General features: G+C 43.8%; 2 protein-coding genes across 2 annotated transcripts; one reads left to right on the plus strand and one right to left on the minus strand.

Annotated features, from left to right (window-relative positions):
• Positions 1-238: 238 nt before the first annotated feature.
• LOC137001643 (uncharacterized) lies at positions 239-4,857 on the minus strand. Its single transcript, XM_067360754.1, has 4 exons — positions 3,769-4,857; positions 2,441-3,142; positions 2,104-2,284; positions 239-1,986 (listed from the first exon to the last, which is right to left on the minus strand). Exons 1-4 carry the CDS (start codon positions 4,855-4,857, stop codon positions 239-241), a joined length of 3,720 nt encoding a protein of 1,239 aa, XP_067216855.1.
• Positions 4,858-16,944: 12,087 nt separating this feature from the next.
• Positions 16,945-19,466, plus strand: LOC137001395 (uncharacterized). The gene has a single exon (XM_067360142.1). The coding sequence runs from the start codon at positions 18,011-18,013 to the stop codon at positions 19,463-19,465; it is 1,455 nt and encodes a 484-aa protein (XP_067216243.1). The 5' UTR covers positions 16,945-18,010; the 3' UTR covers position 19,466.
• The last annotated feature ends 2,903 nt before the right edge of the window (positions 19,467-22,369 follow it).

Raw genomic sequence — 22,369 nt, forward strand, 5'->3', positions numbered from 1 at the left:
GTACAGCCTCCGCTTCCTCTCCCCCGGGCCCCTGCAATTGGGCATAATCCTCCATAAAGCCCTCACAATCTTATCTACCTTTGCTGATACATATCTGAAATGCTAAGTGTAGCACCAATCTCCATCTACAATTATTCCAAGATACCTTATGCCTTTAGATATTTTGACATCCCTATCCTTGATGAAAAGGCTTTTGGAGGAAGCACGCCCAACCACGGAGACCGGGAAACCTATAACCTCAGTTTTGTGAGGAGATATTTTGAGACCTAATCTCTATCTCCCTCACAACTAATCCCGCCGCAAGCATCGCCCTGTCCCTCGTTTCGTTCAAGTCTACTCCCGAAACCAGCAGGATGGTGTCATCCGCGTATCCCAGCGTCCAACAGCCCTCCGGTAAGGGTAGATCAAAGATACCATTGTATACAATGTTCCACAGGGTGGGTCCAAGGACCGATCCCTGTGGAACTCCACATGACATCCGTGATACCCGGATGACACCATCACTGTCGGTAAAGGAGAGACTCCTGTCCGAGAGATAGGCGCATATAATTTTATATAGATATCCAGGGAATCCTAAAGTAGCAATGGCTCCCCTGACAACCCCCCATGGAATGGAATTGAAAGCGTTCTCGATATCGAAACTCACCCCCAAAACCAGCTTCCCCATATCCAATTCCCCCCTAACAATTTCCCTTAATTTTAATATCGCATCTAGGGTCGACCGCCCCCTCCTAAAACCGTATTGGTTATCAGAGAGAGAGGCCGTCGACTCTAGATGATCATGTATTCTTGATACTATCACCCTTTCAAACAATTTAGCCGACTCGTCAAGAAAGCAGATTGGTCTGTAGATTCGAGGGTCAGTCAATTGACCTTCCCTTTTCCTCAACAGAACCAGCCCGGCCCTCTTCCATTCTCGAGGAAAAATGCTCTCCCTGAAACATCTATTGAAGCAGGAGAGCCATGCCCCCATGAGATCCCCCAGACTACCACTTAGCGCCACCCCCGGAATTCCATCTGGACCGGGAGCTTTTTTCCCCCTGCTACTCTTCTTCATTGCCTCTTTTAATTCTATTTCAGATACTACTAAATCCTCGTTCCAGTCTATGGACCCCAGGTAATTATCGATCGTATCCTCCCTTCTCGGAAACAGCGTGCGTACAATACGCATTGTATCATTATACGATAGTGTCTCGCATACCGGTAGTGAAACGGGCCTCATCTTCTTTAATACAATTTTATAAGGAAGACCCCAAGGATCTTCATCTAGGTCTTTAATTAGATCGTTCCACGCTTTGAGTTTTGCCGATTTGATACCCCTTCTGTAGTTGAGAAGAGAGGATCGATATTCCCTATATCTTTGATTAATGACTTCATTGCACCGCCTCCTTCTGGCTCTTGAAAGCGACCTTCTAGTATCGGTCACAATTCGCCTAAGAACTGCTAAGTCATCATTCCACCAGTAGGCTAAACTTTTATTTTTGCCACTATTTCTGGGCATTGAATGATTACAGATATTTTTAAGCGTCGCGTTTATCCATCTCGCAATTTCCTCCGCCGAATCAAAATCATTCTCTTCGTATCCCCACGAACTGACAATAGAGGCCGATTTGAAAGCATCAATGTCTACCTTTCTAGCATTCCACTTAGGGAAATTGCGACCGATCACCCTAGATTTCTCTCTAGCTAATTTGGAGTCCATCTGTATAATCACTAGTCTATGGTCGGAAACCGTGACCGCCTCTGTGTCAACCATACAACTACTGATTATTTTCTCCGCATTTCTATTACAGATGACCAGGTCAATGACAGATTCACCCCGCGGTCTAATGCATGTAGCAATAAATTTATTCATAACAATCAGATCTAAATTATCCAACCAGTGTTTCAGTAGGTTACCCTTGCTATTTCCTCTTTTCTTATCCCAATCTAGATGTCTAGCGTTAAAAACCCCTAGGAGTAAAATGGGGAATTTTTCGTATTCCGCTAAAAACGCGTACAAGTCATCCAAAAAATCATTAAATAGCGGGAGTGATTCATTTGGAGAGAAATAGCAACTAATTATGACTGCCCCATTCCATTTCACCGCACAGAAACCTTTACCCTGGTGTAACTTTATCATAGGGGAGAATCTGCCACTAACCTTGCGCCACAGGATGGCAGCCTTGGGGGGAAAATTACTTTCTGTCACCCACCTGTCATCCTCCGGCACCGAATTTGGCTCGCTAATCACCGCCAGAGCAGCGTTTTTTTCCTCCATTAGGTGAGTTAGATTATCCTGCGCCTGTTTGGAAAGATTTACATTGCATTGCAATATATACATAATTTAATTAATTATATCGCAGTCCATTTCAGCGGACGGATCCGCTGCACACTGAGAGCTCCGAATCTTAGTATTTTCAACGTAGGTATAAGCATTTTCAGTAATGTTTTTATTTACATTTTCCTTATTACTATTCTTAACATTAACATTTTTGTTGTTGCTTGCAGATGCAATCCTGATTGGCGGCACGGGCTTGCAGGAGACGCTACCAACCAGATGATCCGCTTTCAGCCCTCTTTCAGCGCAGACAGGACAGGTAACTTTATTTTTACATTCCGCAGCCTTGTGGTCTACTTGACCACATCTATAACAATTGAAGCGGCGAACCTCTGTGCTCGGGCATCTCTGGACTGTGTGGCCCACTGCCAGACATCTAAAGCACTGCAGTGGACGTGCTTTAAGGGCCTCCACTCCAATCGTCGACCACCCGATGACCAGCCTACCCCTTTCGAGGATTCTAACCGCCGCTGCGACCGGACATTGGACGAAAGCCACTCCCAGGCCACCGCGGACATGTCGAATCGTGCCACACGTGACATTAAGTATATCACAAGAGCCCTCTTTTGCAATAGTATTTTTAATCTCCTGTATAGAGATTGAGTCATCCAAGCCTGAGAGCCTCAGCTGCACTCTTTTCATGGGTCTGCGTAAGCTCACCCCCTTTATATCGAAAAATAACTCTCTTAATCTACTGCATAATTTATCTGCCTTGGTTTCCGATTCCGCACCTGGAATCTCTATTAGAACACCCCCATTTGCCGCCCGTTTGATGCGAGTGTCTACAATCTCCAATTCTGCAAGCGAGATCTTCTCTCTTGCCTTACACAGGATATCAGAGTAAGAGAGTTCGCACTCTTCCAACAAGATAGATACCGCAGCCGTGTTTGGAATTTTTTTCTTAATGCTAGAGAGCAATTCTTTATTACTGTCAAAAGTTTTCCTACCTTTATTCCTCGCTGGAGTAACAGAGGCATTGTTATTATTATTATTATGCTTAGAAATAGAATCAGAATTAGAAATAACAGCAGCAAGTCTCATCGCGTGCGGTGTGAATTCCCCCTCCCTATTTCCTTTATTAGTCTTTCTTTTCTTTTTTGTTTTTTACAAACTGTGGCCCAATCAAGTTTGCTGTTTTTAATGGTGGGAGAATACAAAAGTTCTTCATTATCGCTAAAGATTAATTGAGAGCTTGTAAAGTCCAAATCCCCTTCACCCGTTTGCACAAAATTAATGTTTCTTTTCTTTGTTGCAGGTTTTCCAGGCGAAACAGATGATTCATTATTAGAATCCTGATATTCAGGTATTTTTTTACAACTTTTAGATTTCTTACCTCTCTTTTTATTTTTACAGTCACTGTTTGTAATGCTTATGTCATTTATATCACTTTTATACCTTACAGAGTTATCTACGTGCCTATGCAAGTCTTCCCTTTGAAGGTCACTCACCTTTTTTGTCTTACCTGCGGAATTAGTTCCCCGGATCGTAAAATCCATTGCTTCCCTCGACTGTCTGGTTTTTCTCGTAAGTTGAGTCATTCCCTCCACCAGCCTGTCCAACGAATGGAGTATGGCCCTGTCCAGGTTTATTCTCTCCATCGAACCACTCACCATACTTTCACTGACCACTGGGAATCTATCTATATTCACTTTTCCCCTATACCAGCTTTCCTTTTTCACTTTTCCCATTCTGTCCTCCGACTCACTGGCAGATGGGGCGGAGGTTGCCCTATCCACATATTCTTTTTCACTCGTGTTGTTTTCGTACGCGTTTTTCAGAAATTCCTTCTTTCCATACTCTCTTAGCCTCGCTTCCAGAGCATCAATTCTGCACCTGTTCTCGTTTGACTCCTTTTCCATGCTGTAATATTTAGCCTTCCAGAAGTCGGGATCCTCGTTGGAGGTCGCCTTTATAGAAAGTAACGAGCTGGCCCTTCTGATTACTTCCAGGAAAACTTTCATCTGCCCACTAAATGAGCCCTTGAGATTGGATGATTTCCTTTTTATATTTTCTATCTCATCAACCATATCTCTTATTTTCAGGTTGATTTTCGAGGCGTGCTCGAGCTCCAACCCCGCCACCTCATCCTCAACCCTTTTTTTATTATTTATTGAAAATCTAGTCCCGAATCTCTTTTCTTCAATCTCCTCATCAGGGGGAGAATTTTTCTTCTTTCTTTTTTTGCTCTTTGTAAATCCCAGTCTACAAATTTCAGATGAGCCCGACGGCCCAGGATCATCCGAGTCCGAGAGAACCACCCCGCAAAAGGAAGAAGCACCCAGCATCTCCACCTCCTCCGAGAACGACCCGGGAGAGTCCCCTCCATACGCACGCGGAGGCGCCTTGCGCACCGTGTACTCTGTCTGCAGTTTTTCCACTGAGGCGATAACTGCTTTGGCCTCGGAACTCGCCACCAATTCCGAGGTTAGCCCTTTGCATGTTGACGACCCGCGGATGACAGGGACGATATCACCCGCGTGCCGGTTCCCGGTATCCGAATCCGGGACGTTATCCTTATTTATCGTGTTCATATCCATATAGCTTTGCGTGGTTTGTTCTCAAGAGTGACCTTCTCTTGTGAGACGCACAATATGTTAGTATCAGTGATAATATAATTAGTTTAGTGGGTGCCTCAATCCATTGATGTAAATGGATCCACCAAATCTAAGTTCCATTTATGACGGTCAGGATCAAAACCCTCTGTGTTATTGCACAGAACTAGTTTCTGTCAATTTCAATTTCCAATTTTAGTTTTCAGTAGCACTTTCCTTATTGTTGTTACTAGTTTTTTTATTTATTTACTTTACCTATCTATATTTACAAAGTGCTATTCCTACTTGATACCCACTTCAAAAATTTTAAATTTTTTAACTTCTATCACACAGCAAACTCTTATATTCAGGTAAGTCAGTAATCAACGAACAATAATTACCCCGTCACCGTGCACGAGTTTATTAATAATAGTCTTTCTATTCTTTATCATAGACAATCTATATTTCTATATATCTTTAACTGTCCATATTCTTATTGTATTAACAAACTGACGAATCCTATCAATAGTCATTATAATTGTTCATCTGTTCAGTTCACTCACAATTTAATCACACCGTCACCTTATATAAGTCTATCAATAAGAATCTAATATTCTTTATCGTAATACAAATTCTAGTTTTCTAAATTCCCGGTTAACCCGACGACCCCAAAGAGTCATCCGTAACTCGTGTAATATGATCTCTCATTCTATGTGAATGTATGTTTATATATAATGCCTTACAATATTATATTATATGATATTAGCAGGCTGGCAAGTCACTATAGTTTATATTTATTTGTTTATTTATTTATTTGTTATAATTAAATTGTTCTTGTTCGATAAATTTTACTTTTGATTATCATCTTTCACTTTGCACAGATTTATCAGTTAATTAATAATTAATTAATGATCTTTTTAGCAGACTTCTAACATGTACGGTAATTCTATTTCCTACATTTTAAGTTGACAGGCAACCCCAAAGGAATCAGTCCATAACTCCATAACAAGTCAATCAATATCTTTAAGTATATATCATATATTGTATATTTTATATTTTATATTGTTGTTGCATTAATATTGATAGATACTAACAAATAAATGAACGACAAACGAATCATCAATATCTAGTTACTTTAAATTAGGTTGTACATCCATATTGTTCATCTAATTAACTTGGGTTTTTCCTTTTGTTCTTAACTGTGCAACACTATTTATTTCCGTCTACATTATACCAACCGTACCATATATAAGGGTCATTTCGAACAATATCCTTTCAGTTGTGACGATCATCACAAGGAGGCAAGATACCTCATCTCCATTTGACGACACTCCATATAGGTTTATTTCATATAACAATAATGTCACAACAGATGCAAATGTAATTAAATGTAATAAACTCTCTTCTCCATAACCAATCAATTTACATATTGTTCATTCCCCGGTATTGTCCACCTTTCCATACAAAACACTTCACATAATCATTAGAGATAGGATATCCAATCAGAATCTAAAGTAACACAATCATCCGCATCTTAGTGCCTACATTTCATTCCATCCTATTATTATTCCTTATTCATCGTTTATATATCCTGTTCCTTGCTTGAACACTCACTTATTCATCCAACCTTTATATATATCTTGTTTAATATCTATATTCATACAACCTTTATATATATCGTTTAATATCTATATCAATTATTTATCTGTCACTAATATAATACAACAGTGTTAAATCTGACACCCTTAATTCATTGAGTTTATAGATATATATCTGTATATGTGCATGTATGTATATGCATCCATGCCATCTACTTATCCAATCTTATATATATTCTAATCTATACACGTTATGTCAGATCTGACCTAGTGTATAATAGATATTCCTTTGAGATACATACATAGTTGCTTGTTAAATTATATTATATCATATAGTTCTAATTCTACTTATGTTTTAACTTCCGATTTCCCTTTTGAGACCGATCTCTGATTATTTATTTATTCCTATGCGTTCAGATTACCACTACCATCTATAATCTGCATTCAATTTAACTAACTATTTAATGTTTGTACATATATCTGTTTATTTGCCCCTGTCCTTATATCTGTATTTAATTTATAATCTATTATAGTTTATTGTACGAGTCCTATCAATCTATTGTTGCTAATACTATTCTAATATTTAGCTATTTAACTCAGATTGAATTTCCTTCGCAATTTTAACAATTACATACACTTACTTTACATTTACATACATCCAGGATTCATTCATAAACCTGAAAACCACCGTTTGTTGCATAAGGAGAACTCCCTATGATAACACAGCCACATTTAATCCATAAGCCCAATCCATTCACCAACAGTAAGGGATGCCTTCTCCAAGAGTTACGCAGAAGATTGCTCTCTATGATCCGCAGCGCACGTAATCTTCGAGAGTCATCCATTCACCAACAGGAATACCACTAGCGTTGCACAGAGAGAACTCTCCGTGATCAGCAGTACCCGCAATCCTCAATGCTGCAACATATATAATGTAAGTCATAGTACAGTGAGGTCAGTATTAACTATTATTCATTAGCACTACACAATCAATCACACTAATCCTTATTAGCATTAATTTGTCATAATGACTTTATGTCACCTGTAACCTTTCTTTATCAACTAGATTTATTTGTCAAACACGATCAGATTCAGTTTCAATGATTAATTATAGACAATCTATATTATCTCAGATTGGAGTATGCAGAACACATTAGTTAGTTTATTCCTATCAAAGCACTGAGCAATAATAACACGTCGATGGCACTGTCATATATCTCTAGACTCGCCTCTCACATGTATCTATGACCACCATAAATACAATCTAGATGGTCCTCCATGGTGACCATAAAAGTCACTAGACAATACCGTAGCTTGCCATCCTTTAAGCGTGTATAATATTATTACATTTATTATTACAGTCAATACACAATGATTGACTCAGTGCATAGGCACACCTAACCTAAAAATTTCCTATCTATACAGTGATTACTCCTGCAAATTCTGTATAAGCACATAAACACATAAATATATATGTATATACGTTTCAACAGATTCTCATAGATGATTTATTACCCACAGGTTATCCCTTATATATTATTTATTATTATTAATACAATGGAGGCACCCGATCTCCTTGTCACCACGCACTGCACTCAGTCGATGCTGCACACACTACCCAATCAACGCGGCCAGAGTCATGAGCAGTAATACTAATGTTAACAACAATAGTAGTAATACTAGAAGTCTATTTTCATTCTAATCAGTCCATAATCTTCTTATAACAGACAGTATCTGAATTAGGGGAGTGGGGGGGATGGCACACTGTGCTAATGCACTATAGTGCATTTTCCGCACAGCCCCTGTTTATGCAATATTGAGATATGCATATCTATGATTCTCCGTATCCCCGTGTATAATTTATTACTAATTATACAGTTTTATGTACCATATATCCTTACTCGTCGAGAAGAACGTTACTTGCCTGTTTGTAGCCAGCGCGCATGCGCTGGGGTTAATTACAGCCAGCTCAATTTGCGTTATTAACTGTTTATTACCTATGCCAGAAACATTTACAGAGATCCAAACGATCCTTCTTTATCCGGAGAACATAGGCTTCAAGGATTAACCATAAGACTCTCCTACCTATGCTCCAAGAACACCAGCTAGGTAACGTAACCTCACTTTCTTGCACAAGTGCTATTGACAGAGTTTTTATATACAGTACTAATTAATTTGACCAAAAAATGTCACCAACTGTAGCAGGGAGCACACTGAGTCCGTTTCTTCATATTTTATCTAATACACACTGCATTTTCTACCCACTTTAATGACAATACAGCGGAGCTGCCAAGAGGCACGTCTACTCCACTCAACGGCCCGAGAGCAACCCCCCCTTTTTTTTTTGTTGTTATGGGGCCTGACCGTAGCCGGAGCCCCTGAGGGTGGGGAAATCTTCTAAAGACCCCCCTCCGCGTGCAATGTGCAGTCCTAATGACCGCACTGCGGAAGGGGAGTGTGGGATTCACCACCCAGCGGAACTTTGCTGAGGTGGCGCCTACCCACTAAAACCCCACCCCCATTTGGTGAACATAGTCCTCTCCTGCCATTAAGTGGAAGAGGGCTGGGTATCGCCAGCGGCATTTCGTCCAGACCCTCTCCCTGGCCTGCCTTTGGTGTATGGCTCGTCAATTCTCCCCCCCCATAGGGGGGGGTGGGAGATTGCCCTCCTCCGCCTTCTATCTGTCTACCTCTTGGGGGGGCTGAGGGGGGAAAGGACAGGTGCCCAAAGGGGCCCAATCTTCCCATCCCCCTCTCCCCCCTGACCCTCACCGCGAGACGACAACCTAGTTAATAGGCTGCCGTCCCGCGGGGGGCCTAATTTCTTTGGGCAGGAAAGGGATATAATCCCTCTCCTCCCAGGAGTTCATCCGGCCTGGCCCTAACGGGGTCAGGCCTTCGGACATCTCCTTCTACGCAGCAGTCTGCTGCCAATCCCTCTCCTCCCGGAAGCCGCTGCGTCCCCGACTTCTGTCAGGGTGCACAACCGCCCATGGGAGGGGGGGTTGTCCTTCGTGGCCATAAGGGCTTTTAGGTCCCTTTCCCGAACGGGTGGGGGCCATTCTGGGCGGGGGAATCGGGTGCAAAGCATCCGACTCCCTTCCGCCCTATTTTTCACCGAGGTCTGCAGGTCGACCTGCCCCCAATTTGTAGCTTGAGGGACGACCTCGGTGATTTCCATCTTCAGGGCGATGAGTTCCCTGAGTTTCCTCAGGAAGCCCACCGCCCTTTTGCGGAGCTCAGTGGCGCCAGTTGACGGACCTCGGAAGAGGAATTGGAAAATCACCCCTCCGTCCGCACTGACGCCCCATAGGTCCGGCCTGTGAGCCTCGGAAAGGCTCATCTCCTTCAAGATGTCTTCGCAGGCATCCACCGTCCCTAGGGAGTTTCCGTGGAGGCAGACCACCTCCACTTCGAACTCCCTAAAGGATTCGGCCTGCTGGGGATCCCACAAGCCGTCATCCGGCAGCGTGGGTCCAGCACCCTCCTCCTTCCTCTTTTTTGGAGGGGGGACTTTGCTCTCACCTCCTTCTCCGCAGGTGGAGGATTCGGGGGAGTTCCCCTTCCTCCTCCGCCTGCATCTCCAGGGGTGGGGAGTTAACCCCCACCACCTCCTCAACCACCACCTCCATCATCGGAGATGGTGGAAGGGAAGGACTAGCCTCCCCCCCTCATTGTCAATCATCACCCCCATTACTGGGGGTGGTAGGGGGGGACCAGTCCCCCCATCTTCTCCTCAACCACCACCTCCATCACTGGAGATGGTGAGAGGGGGTCAATTCTCCCCTCAACCAAACTGTCTAGAACAGGTTCCAGGGGGGAAACTGTCTCCCCCTTTCCCCTCTTCTTCCTTCTTCTTCGTCACCCCCTAGGGAAGACAAGCGGGCAGGTGCGGCCACCGATCCGGTGGGCCGCATCCTTCCCCGCCTCCTTGCAGGCCGGGCAGCTCGCTCTCCTCTGCGAGCATACCCGGGCCTGATGGCCGGCACCCCCGCAGTGGAGGCAGCATTTGCTGCAATCCACCGCTAAGGGGCACCGCCATTTTTCGTGCCCCCGAAGGAGGCACTTAAAACACCTGGGAGGGGGGGTGACCTCCCCTCCTTTTCCCGTCGTTCTATCGGGCGTTAGTCCTTTCTTCCTCTGGGTCTGCGTCCCAACGTGACATACGTCAGGCGCAGACCCTTTCCTCGTTATAGAGGAATAGGAGGGTAAAACCCCCTTTCCTCCGGGGCCTTTGCCCCTTCTATTGGGCGCTTGCGCGCTACGTCCTCGGATCTCCTCGAGGAGGGTGAGGAGAACCCTTAATAATCTGTGGGCCTCAGCCCACAGGTCTCCGTCCGCGGTAACACATTCGCCCAGGGCGCCCGCGTGGCACGCCCTGGGTGGCCCGTCGCTAGATGACGACACGGGGGGCACCGGGACCAGATACCCCCCTCGCCGGCCTCTGGGGTTCCGAGGCCCCTGAGGCGGTAACAGTGTTCTCCTTGTCGTCATATAGTTTTCATCTATTGTAATTTTTGTCAGAGTTGTCTTCTCTGGGTTTTTCGTCATGGTTTTCCTTCCACTATGACGGTTGCCTACCAAGGTTGACGAGCCCGTCCTGCCCGGGTTTTTTGATCGGAGTTCTTCCTTCTCCTAAGGCATGCTCTTAGCCCCTGTTGCTTCACCCCAATCCATCCTGGGACCAGCGTCCCGATCCGGAAAGGGAGATCATCAGCGTGGTCTACCCCAATCCATCCTGGGGCCGAAGTCCTGATCCGGAAAGGGAGATCATCGACCCAGGGGAGCCCTGGCACCACGACAAGGTGGCACGCCATCGCCAGGGAGAGTGATGTGTCCGAAGGCCCAGCACAAAGGTTTATCGACAACCTACAACATTGAAACGGCGACCGAAGGTCGCCCTATTACAAGGGGGTAATTTCAATCATGGGCACCACCCTTTAAGAATCCCAGGTTTATTCAAGGAGTATCCTTTTCCTGGACGATTTTTTAACCCTTTTCCGGGTCGTTACTCCAAGTCGTCGGGCGCCATTGGCTTGGTAGCTACCTTTGCTACATGTACTAGGTCGTCCATTCCCAGAAGTAACTTGTTAGGGGAGCCGCCCTCACCTCCCAGACGATCTTTGTTAAGCCTGGATCCCGGCCAGCTGGTTTTTCCCATTTTTGAGGTTTTTCATCAGGAGGTATTCTCATACCCCCGGTTGTTTAACGAGGCGATCCTACCTCGGGGCGATCTTTGTTAAGCCTGGGTCCCGGCCAGCTGGGTATTTTTATTGAGACTTTTCATCAGGAGGTGTTCTCATACCCCCGGTTGTTTAACGAGGCTATCCATCCTCGGGACGATCTTTGTTTAGCCTGGGTCCCGGCCAGCTGGGTATTTTTATTGAGACTTTTCATCAGGAGGTGTTCTCATACCCCCGGTTGTTTAACGAGGCTATCCATCCTCGGGACGATCTTTGTTTAGCCTGGATCCCAGCCAGCTGGTTATTTCCATTTAGGACTAATCATCAGGAGGTGTCCTCAAACCCCCGGTTGTTTAACGAGGTTTTCCTTCCTCTGGGCGATCTTTGTTTAGCCTGGATTCCAGCCAGCTGGTTATTCCAATTTGAGACTTTTCATCAGGGGGTATTCTCAAACCCCCGGTTTTTAACGAGGCTATCCATCCTCGGGACGATCTTTGTTTAGCCTGGATCCCGGCCAGCTGGTTATTTTCATTTGAGATTTTTAATCAGGGGGTATTCTCAAACCCCCGGTTATTTAACGAGGTTTTCCTTCCTCTGGGCGATCTTTGTTAAGCCTGGATTCCAGCCAGCTGGTTATTCCAATTTGAGACTTTTCATCAGGGGGTATTCTCAAACCCCCGGTTTTTAACGAGGTTTTCCTTCCTCAGGACGATCTTTTTAGGGCATTTAGGCTGGTGGAGGAGAAAGGGGAGAGGGTAAGAAGGGAGGTGGAAAAGGAAAGGAAACAGTCTACAGAGGCCCATTTTGAGGTTTTCCCCCTCAGTTTTTTTTCAGAGTTGTACTTCTCTGGCCAAATTTTAGGTCATAAGGTGAAGTGCAAGTCTCAGAGCCTTTTTTGGGTATGGCGCCCCAAGTTTTTTTTAACGAAGTTAAGCTTCTCCGGGTGTGCTCTGTTGTGGGTCCAAAGAACCACAACCAATTATTAATAATAAAATATATATATATTAATAAAATATAAGAAAATATCTATTGCATATCAGATTAAGATATCTAATATTCAGTTTCCGGCTCATGCGAGACACCGGATAAATCGCGCAGCGAAAATTGAAACCTAATTCACTTTTTACGCGACAATGCTGACGAACGATCGAATTTCGTCAGCAAGTTAGATCGTTAAAACTGCAATCAAGTGCAGTTTCACATATATAAAATCGCCGTCGCGAGATCACGACGGCGGGTCTAAAACTATCATTCACAAGAAACGGACGTATGTCCGTTGGGACCACAAATCTAGAAGAACGCGAATTATAACAATTCGCTAAAAGCGAATAAGAATAACTTGGGGCTCCGTGATACTACACTAAGGCAAGGATTCCTGACGGAACCTAGATTACATAGAAGTAAGGGAACTTGTAATAAATCAAGAAACCAATAAATATATGGGAGATTGTTTTTTTATTAAGAAGAACAAAAAAGGATTATTCCCGGATTCCCGGCCTAACTCCTTGGCAGATCCCGAACCCGTGCCCTATCACCAAGGGCACAACAAAATTCTGGTGGCAGCGGTGGGATCTGCCTCTCCTTCGGGACCAGGAACCCGGAACGTCCAGAGCCTGAAACAAAAAGAAAAAAATTTAAGTGAGTGAAAATTAGTCGGCGGACAAGTTCCAATACGGAGATTATTGAAACGAGAAGACCCCGACCAACGCAGCAGTAAGCAGCCGAAAATTAAGTGCAAAATAGTCGGCGGACAAGTTTCAATACGGAGATTATTGAAACGAGAAGACCCCGACCAACGCAACGGTAAGCAGAGTAGCAGCGCAGCAGCAGACTATCCAGAGCCAAGCAGTGCCGAGCGGAGTCAGCGAAATAGGAGCCAGCCGCAGAAAGCAGCCGAGCGACCTACACCTACAGCCTACGATCTACAGCCGGACAGCAAACCGCAGCTAAGGACGAGGCAACATGCGAGCGATCATACTACTACTACTGTAAGTCCGAACCATTATATAAAATATAAAAACGCGTGAATGTACAAAAGCGAAAGCGACCCCGGTCCCATACGAAGTAGGTCGTGGCTATTAAGCAACCAAGCGCGACACGCAATCCGCACAGCGTTAAACCCGATACGCGTTATCGAAGACGCGACTCGCGACATAAGCAATAACGTACGCCGTACATTACAATACACAAACTCGGACGGTGATACCGACGACGAATTGGATGCAAACATAGAAACTAAACGAGATTACACTTTCGAAGATATCGATTCGAGTTTAATTCCCGCTCTTAACGATACCGTGATAGAAGTAAAAACTAAAAAGACTAGACCTAACATTAGTAAAACACCAAGCCGCGTGTCAGATTACAGCGAGTTTGAGCTAACATCATATGATAGTAGCATATTTGATCCGGACGAAATCCGTGAAAGAAGAAACGAAAAAATGTCTCAAAGAAGGAAGAGTGAGGCAGATATCGAAATAGAAAACGAAATATCCGCGTTAATGGAGCAAAATACAAGAGAAAACGAAGCCAGCGGACTTCGAACGGGAACACGCCCAAAAAATAAAAATCAGATTTCAGCACTAGAAGAAACAATGCACGAAATGCGCGAACAGATCGCGACATTATTTGAGTATCTTCATGCGCATCATCACGAACGAAATCCGCGACAAGAACGCGAAACCGACATTTCATACGGTCGAACTACTGAAGACATACGAAACAGACAATCCACTGACGCACAACGCTACATGACATCAAAAAACGCGATAAATTTAATACCTATTTTTGACGGTACGTCACGAACGAACTTAAAATCATTTCTAAGCGCTTGTACATGTGCAATGAAGTATGTAAAGCCCGAGTTCGCAGACGAGCTACTCGACGTCATAATGTCGACTAAATTGCAAGGCAGAGCATTAATAAATTTTGAGATCAAAGATATCAGATCGTTTGAACAGTTAAAAAACGAACTGGAAAGCTTTTACTACCCTAAGAAAAATCCTGCATCGATTCAAATTGAATTTAATCATTTGAAACAACGACCCGGAGAAAGTGCAGTAGAATATGGGGCACGAGCAGACCATTTAGCGATGCAGCTATACGAATCTCTAACAGACAGTCCAGGAAAGACACTGCAAGATAAACGCACTATATTAGATACAGTTAAACAGCAAGCGCTACAAAACTTTGTGTATGGACTGCGCGAGGATATACGAATGATAATACGCGCGCAACGATATGCAACCCTGCAAGAAGCCATCGAAGGGGCCAAAGCAGAGGAAAAATTAAAGAGACCACGTGATTCCGCGTACAACGCGAATAAAAGTTTTAATAATCCTAAGGCAATTCAATGCCATAAATGCGGCAAGCAAGGACATTACGGTCGCGATTGCCGAACGAGCCGCTACGGTAATCAATTCACTTTGCCTAAACCGAGCGGATCAAGATTTAATACGCTGGATAAACATTGTAATTATTGCAAGAAATCCGGACATAACCGTACCGAATGTTGGATATTAAACGGAAAACCGGAATATACTAAAAATAAGAAAATAAATGAAGAATCAAACACGCAAAATACCATAAATGAAACTAATAAGCATCGCAAGACTGAGGACGACGATGCAGAAAGAAAAACAATTAAAGCAACAGCTAAGACAGTACGAGAGCATAAGGTACTAACAGCTGATGAGATAAATCATGCACACACTGAGCTCGATCTGATTTCATTACCCATGAATGAAGTGATTGACGATAAAATAAATATGTTGATCGACACAGGAGCTACCATGAGTCTAATAAAATTGAATAAATTGAAAGATGAAACCATAATATACGATAAAAAGATAACAATCATTGGCGCAACAGGGCACAAAGCAGATACTATAAACGTAATGCAAGCAACTATTCCGTTAAAAACAAGAAATGTTAAACATGAATTAAACGTGATAAAAGACGACTTTCCTATCGAATATGACGGAATCCTCGGAGCCGACTTCCTACAAAAATATCAAGCATCTTGGGACTATACTACCAAAAAACTACGCATCGATAAAAATTTATTTACGCTTTTCCCATGCAAAAAGTTTACTTTAGAAGCTAGAAGCGAAACTATTATAACAGCCATAACTAAAGAAAACACAGCAGGAATAATCCAAGCAGTGGAAACTAGACCAGGAATATTTATCGGAAATTGCCTAGTCGAGCCAAAAAATAATAGTTGCCCGATTAGCATAATAAATACTACCGAAACTAAAATAGAAATGCAAGCTCCAGTAGTAGAAATTGAAGAAGTAAAGACAGAAGAAAATGCCGAGATATTAATAGCTCAGACGTATATACCAAAGGAAATTCCCTTGTCACGCATGCAACGAATTAAAGAGGCGCTTCGTCTCGATCACTTAAATAACGAAGAGCGAAAAACTCTACTGAAAATCTGCGAAGATTTCGATGATGTATTCCATTTGGACGGAGAACCCCTGACCTGCACCGAGGCACTGCAACACGAGATCGTAACTCAAGCCGGTACGGCACCCGCGAATACGCGACCGTATAGATTACCGGAGAAGCATAAGGCCGAAGTAAATAGACAGGTACAGGAAATGTTAAGAAACGATATCGTACGTCCAAGCTCGAGTCAATGGAACGCACCACTTTTGGTGGTACCGAAGAAAACAGACGCTTCGGGAAAACCTAAAATGAGAGTTGTGGTCGATTTCCGAAAATTAAACGACCTAACAGTCGGAGACTCTTTTCCACTGCCAAATATAACAGATATTTTGGACCAACTAGGGAATTCGAAATATTTTACAACGTTAGATCTGGCATCGGGCTATCATCAAATACCCATGGCAGACAGAGATAAGCAAAAAACGGTTTTTTCAACGCCCTACGGGCATTATGAATTTAATCGGATGCCATTCGGACTAAAGAATGCCCCGGCAACGTTTCAAAGATTAATGAATACTATTCTGGCGGGCATACAAGGAATACGGTGTCTGGTCTATTTGGACGACATCGTGATATACGGCGCGCTCGAAAGATCGCACAGGACACTAGCAGAGTACTTGCGACACTACATAAACGGAGATCAGACCGATTGGGACGAATGGCTGCCCTACGCGATGTTTACATACAATACTACACCACATACAGCGACAGGTTATACGCCATTTGAACTGCTGTACGGACACCAGGTTACGCTCCCTACGGCCCTGACATGTCCTCCGAAATTAACGTATACGTATGATGACTACATATCCGAATTCAAAGAAAGATTGCGTACAGCACACCAGGTAGCAAAAGCGAACATGCAAGAGGAGAAAGCAAAGTCAAAAGAATGCTACGACAAAAAGGCTAATATAAGCACGTTTAGAGCAGGCGACAAGGTATTATTATACGACGAAACACTAAGACGAGGACGCTCGAAAAAACTTGACGCGTTATGGACAGGACCTTACATAGTAATTGAGAAAAAATCAAGCGTTAACTACATCATAAAAAAGGGGCGAAAAACAATGCTGGTGCATGCAAACCGCATTAAGCATTTTATCGAAAACTAAATCACACTTACCGCATTATGGAGAATCGGGATATTCCTCGTTCTCGCTCTCCTCCTCTGCGAGCCATTGCACCCGGTTGAGAACACAGGTCATTTCCGAAATCAGTAACATAACACGTCGCCACTGTAAATGTCCAATCCGGCGACGGCGACCATTAAATGGCCGAAATTGCCGCGACACAGCACGGCGCAGCCCAACAAGGAGCTGACGACAAAGGGCTCTCCTTTGTCGCTGTATGACAAGTCTCTCGGGAGAACTTTGCACGAAGGCAGGCACCAACTCTTCCAATATCTCCGCAAGAGAAAATTCTCGTCGCATCACTACCCTATCATCGGTCTCAGACCGTAAAACAACCACTAAATTCTCGAACTCCATGATAATGGTAGACACGGTAACAAATCAGACGCCGAACGAAAACTGATGCACAGTAGCACTCGCACAAACCATAAGACCCTTTCAAAGGACAAAATGCAGAACACGCACATATAAAAAATTATCGTAACACCCTACACTATTGATATAATATAACACGTAGCATAAAACTTCCAGGTACGCTATACTAGAGGATAAACTAATCAAGGTGAGAACTGAAACAATATCCCCAGTCAAGATAGAGTACTTCTCACAAGAACCAGGGCTATATTATGAACAAATAGGAGAACTAAATCTCATCGAAACAAAATGGAAACTAGTAATAAAATTAGATATTACGGCAATAAATATAAGATTTAAACGTATTAAGGAAAAAATACAAGATACGGATGAAATTTGTAATGGAATTAATAATAAATCCACTAAACAACCATGCCGAAACATGAAGTTAATAATCGAAAAGAACATTAATCAATTGACGGAATCGATAAAACAAATAAATACCATTTATAAAAAACCTTCCGACAAACGACGCGGATTAATAAACGGGATAGGTAGTATCGCTAAAACTCTATTTGGAACCATGGACGCAGATGACGAGAAAAATATTAAGGAACAATTACACTTGATAAAAAATAACGAACAAATAACACAACACGCCGCAAAAACGCAAATAAAAATATTAAACACAACGCTTACACACATAAATAAGCTAGAAGATACACTAGAACATAATAACGAATTATTAAAAAACGCTACAAAAAATATTTACAATCGAATCTCAGATGAAATTAAACGAGAAGATATATTAGAACACTTTCTAATAATAAATGCAATTCTAACTGATCTGCAGAGAGACATTCAAGATATTATGGATTTTCTGACACAAATACAAAACGGAATATTAAATCCAAAAATAACACCAATAGAAAAAATATATTCTGAATTAAAAGAAGCGACGCCTCATTTGCCTCAAGGAACACAATTTCCCTTTGGACTCAAAATAGAAGAATGGAATACCATCAAAAAATTAATTACCACAAGCGCATACTATGACAATACAAATATTTATACTATACTACAATTCCCTTTGATAACATTTCCTAAATACAAAATAATAAAAATAATTCCTTTACCTATACATGACCATGACAATATTTTCGTTTTCACTGAAGTAAATCAACATATAATCGCGATAAGTACAGACAGACCGACATACATGACTATAACAAAAGAAAACTTAAATAAATGTATCAATGTACACAATACATATTTATGCGAACCTTATAGTCCTATTTATATTGTAAACACAAACTCTCTTTGCGAAATACAAACGTACTCACATATAACAAAAAATGCGGATAATTGCGATAAGCGTTATATTAAGAGTAATCAAACTTTATGGATAGCATTAAAAACACCAAATACATGGTTGTACTCTACACTTAAGGAACAACAAATATATATACATTGTAAAAATAATAAAGAAACTGTTGTAGTAATTAAGCGAACAGGAAAAATAACGTTAAAAGAAAACTGTAAGGTAATTGCAACAGATATGACAATAAAAACAAAAAACGTTGAGCAAATCGCGAATATACAAACTTATTTACCAAATTTTAATTTAACATTTAGCAAAGATCAGAATACACAAAATAAGAAAAGTCCATTGCAAGGACTAAAATTTAAAAAAATTATACAAGATCCGAAAGAATTAATGGACCTCAGTAATAAACTTGAGGAAATAAATAAAGATGTTAACGACAATCTAAAAAATCCATTCGCAGAACAAGCATTTGTCTATCCTATGACAACAAGTAGCATAGCTGTTGTAATTGCCATAATACTTGCCATTATATTAGGAATAAAACTATGGAAAGAACGAAGTCCATTTTAGAATAAATAAATGGAGCCTCAAGGTTACGAAAACTCGTATCTTCTCGTTTTCTTTTCTCAACGGGGGGAGGATGTTGTGGGTCCAAAGAACCACAACCAATTATTAATAATAAAATATATATATATTAATAAAATATAAGAAAATATCTATTGCATATCAGATTAAGATATCTAATATTCAGTTTCCGGCTCATGCGAGACACCGGATAAATCGCGCAGCGAAAATTAAAACCTAATTCACTTTTTACGCGACAATGCTGACGAACGATCGAATTTCGTCAGCAAGTTAGATCGTTAAAACTGCAATCAAGTGCAGTTTCACATATATAAAATCGCCGTCGCGAGATCACGACGGCGGGTCTAAAACTATCATTCACAAGAAACGGACGTATGTCCGTTGGGACCACAAATCTAGAAGAACGCGAATTATAACAATTCGCTAAAAGCGAATAAGAATAACTTGGGGCTCCGTGATACTACACTAAGGCAAGGATTCCTGACGGAACCTAGATTACATAGAAGTAAGGGAACTTGTAATAAATCAAGAAACCAATAAATATATGGGAGATTGTTTTTTTATTAAGAACAAAAAAGGATTATTCCCGGATTCCCGGCCTAACTCCTTGGCAGATCCCGAACCCGTGCCCTATCACCAAGGGCACAACAGCTCTTAGGTCCCGCATTTCCACGAGTGGATTTGCGGGGAGCCCTGGCACCACGTCAAGGTGGCACACCGTCGCCAAAAAGAGCAACCCCCCAACCTAACCTAACCTAACCTTTTTTTTTTTTGTTTGCGCGGGATGGGGGAAATGCCTTTACGCACCCCGTCAGGCCGTCCTGACGGAAGTGTGGGACTTCTGTCGACCTGACCTCAACTAAGAGAAATGCAAGTCGAACAGACTACCCACTAAAACCCCCACCCCGTTGACAAGTCTTTCTCCTATGCCCTTGTCGACAATACCCCAGAAACCGCCATGAGCATATCTTCCAGGGTATTGCCAGGTCGTGCCACTTATAGCGGGCACACTGGCCACTTAAGGCCCCTTAACAGATCTAATAGCCCTGACTCCTGTTGTTCGCACCTTCTTACCCCTCACGACGGCATTGAGGGGGAGAAATATTGATGATCGTAACGGTGCTGCGCATCTCCTTGCCTACGACGATGAGGAGGCCGATTCCCCATCAGGGGGTGCATAGTCCCGGTCACCGTCTTCACTCTCATTGTCGGAGTTGCAGCGTAGCCGCCTTGCCGCGGCTTCCTCGCTCTGCCTCTGTCTTTCCTCATCTTCTTTGACGCGCATTACTGATTCCGCGAAGGAGTGGAACGCAGCCCATGCCTCTCTGGATTCGGTTATTATCCGCATAACCGTGCCGAGCGACAGATCATCTCCGATCGCGCCCGTCAACTCATTCCTCTGTCCAGACCAGGCCTGGCAAACCTGCATGGTGTGCTGTGCGGTATCCGGACCCTCCCCGCAATGGAAGCACCTGTCGGTGTTCAATTTGCCCATCCTATACAGGTATTCGCTAAAGCACCCATGTCCGGTGATCAGCTGGGTCATCCTGAAGGGCAGCAGACCGTGGGATCGGTCCAGCCAACCATCGAACACAGGCACGACAGCCTCCCGGGTCCTCCATCCTGGCTCTGTGTATGGCGCAGAAGCACCCCTGCGCCACTTTTCGCGGAGCCGAGTTTCCTCCTCCAGTCGAACCTCGCGCTCTATCTCAGGAGTTAATTCGCCCCTCCTCGCTAGCTCTCTCAACCGGACGAAGGTCTGGCCTTGTTTGACCGCCAGCAGATGAATGGGCGGAGTCCTTGCCAGCAGTGTGGCCGCCGCGCACAATACTGTTCGGTATGCAGCAATTGTTCTTTGCGCTATAGCGCTTTGTGCCCTGCGCAGGGGTATTTGCGCGCGCGGAAATGTCATGAGCTTTTCCGCCCATACCGGCGCTCCGTACAATACAACGGAGTGTAGGACGTGCGCATACAGCCTCCGCCTATCCTCTCCCGGGCCTCGGAGATTCGGCATGAGTCGTGCCAGGGACCTCGCCACCCGGTTCGCCTTCTCCCCCACTCAAAGTGGGGCCAAAAAGATCACTCGCTGTCGAGCTTCACTCCTAAATAAGTCATCGACGCCCGGGTCTCAATCGCCCTGTCCCCCACCCAAACTCTGGGTGGTACAGCCGGGGCTCGCCCCGGACGGTGGAAAAGTACCGCCTCTGTTTTCGGGACAGCCACAGTAAGGCCCAGACTGCGGATGGCGCGCAGGACCCTGGAGACCTGGACGCATGCGCGCCTGCGGACCTCTTGGACAGACTCCGCGGTAGCAATGACCAACGTGTCGTCGGCGTAGCAGGTAACCCAGCACCCGTCTTCCGTTTCCCTCCTTAGGACATCGTCAAAGGTGACATTCCACAAGAGAGGACCCAGGACGGATCCCTGTGGAACTCCCGCTTGGACCTCTCTTCTTCCGACGCAAGAGTGGTGTGCCCGAAGGCCCATCACGAAGGTTTATCGACAACCTACAACACTGAAACGGCGACCCGAAGGTCGCCCCATCACAAGGGGGTAATTTCAATCATGGGCACCACCCTTTAGGAATCCCAGGTTTATTCAAGGAGTATCCTTCTCCTGGACGTTTATTTAACCCTTCTCCGGGTCGTTACTCCGAGTCGTCGGGCGCCATTGGCTTGGTAGCTACCTTCGCTACATGTACCGGGTCGTCCATTCCCAGAAGCAACTTGTTAGGGGAGCCGCCCTCACCTCCCAGACGATCTTTGTTAAGCCTGGATCCCGGCCAGCTGGTTTTTCCCATTTTTGAGGTTTTTCATCAGGAGGTATCCTCAAACCCCCGGTTGATTAACAAGGCGATCCTACCTCGGGGCGATTTTTGTTAAACCTGGG

This window comes from Linepithema humile, chromosome 8, assembly GCF_040581485.1.
Source record: "Linepithema humile isolate Giens D197 chromosome 8, Lhum_UNIL_v1.0, whole genome shotgun sequence".
Classification (NCBI taxonomy): Eukaryota; Metazoa; Arthropoda; class Insecta; order Hymenoptera; family Formicidae; genus Linepithema; species Linepithema humile.

Bases quoted from the DNA above. Each gene is read 5' to 3' on its own strand.
- LOC137001643 (XM_067360754.1), bottom strand. From the start codon at position 4,857: ATGGATATGAACACGATAAATAAGGATAACGTCCCGGATTCGGATACC. The intron at 2,285-2,440 runs GTAAATAAAAAC...CTTTCCAAACAG, and splicing joins AGAATAGTAATAAGGAAAAT to GCGCAGGATAATCTAACTCA. The intron at 1,987-2,103 runs GTAAAGGTTTCT...ACGCGTTTTTAG, and splicing joins TATGATAAAGTTACACCAGG to CGGAATACGAAAAATTCCCC.
- LOC137001395 (XM_067360142.1), top strand. From the start codon at position 18,011: ATGAAGTTAATAATCGAAAAGAACATTAATCAATTGACGGAATCGATA.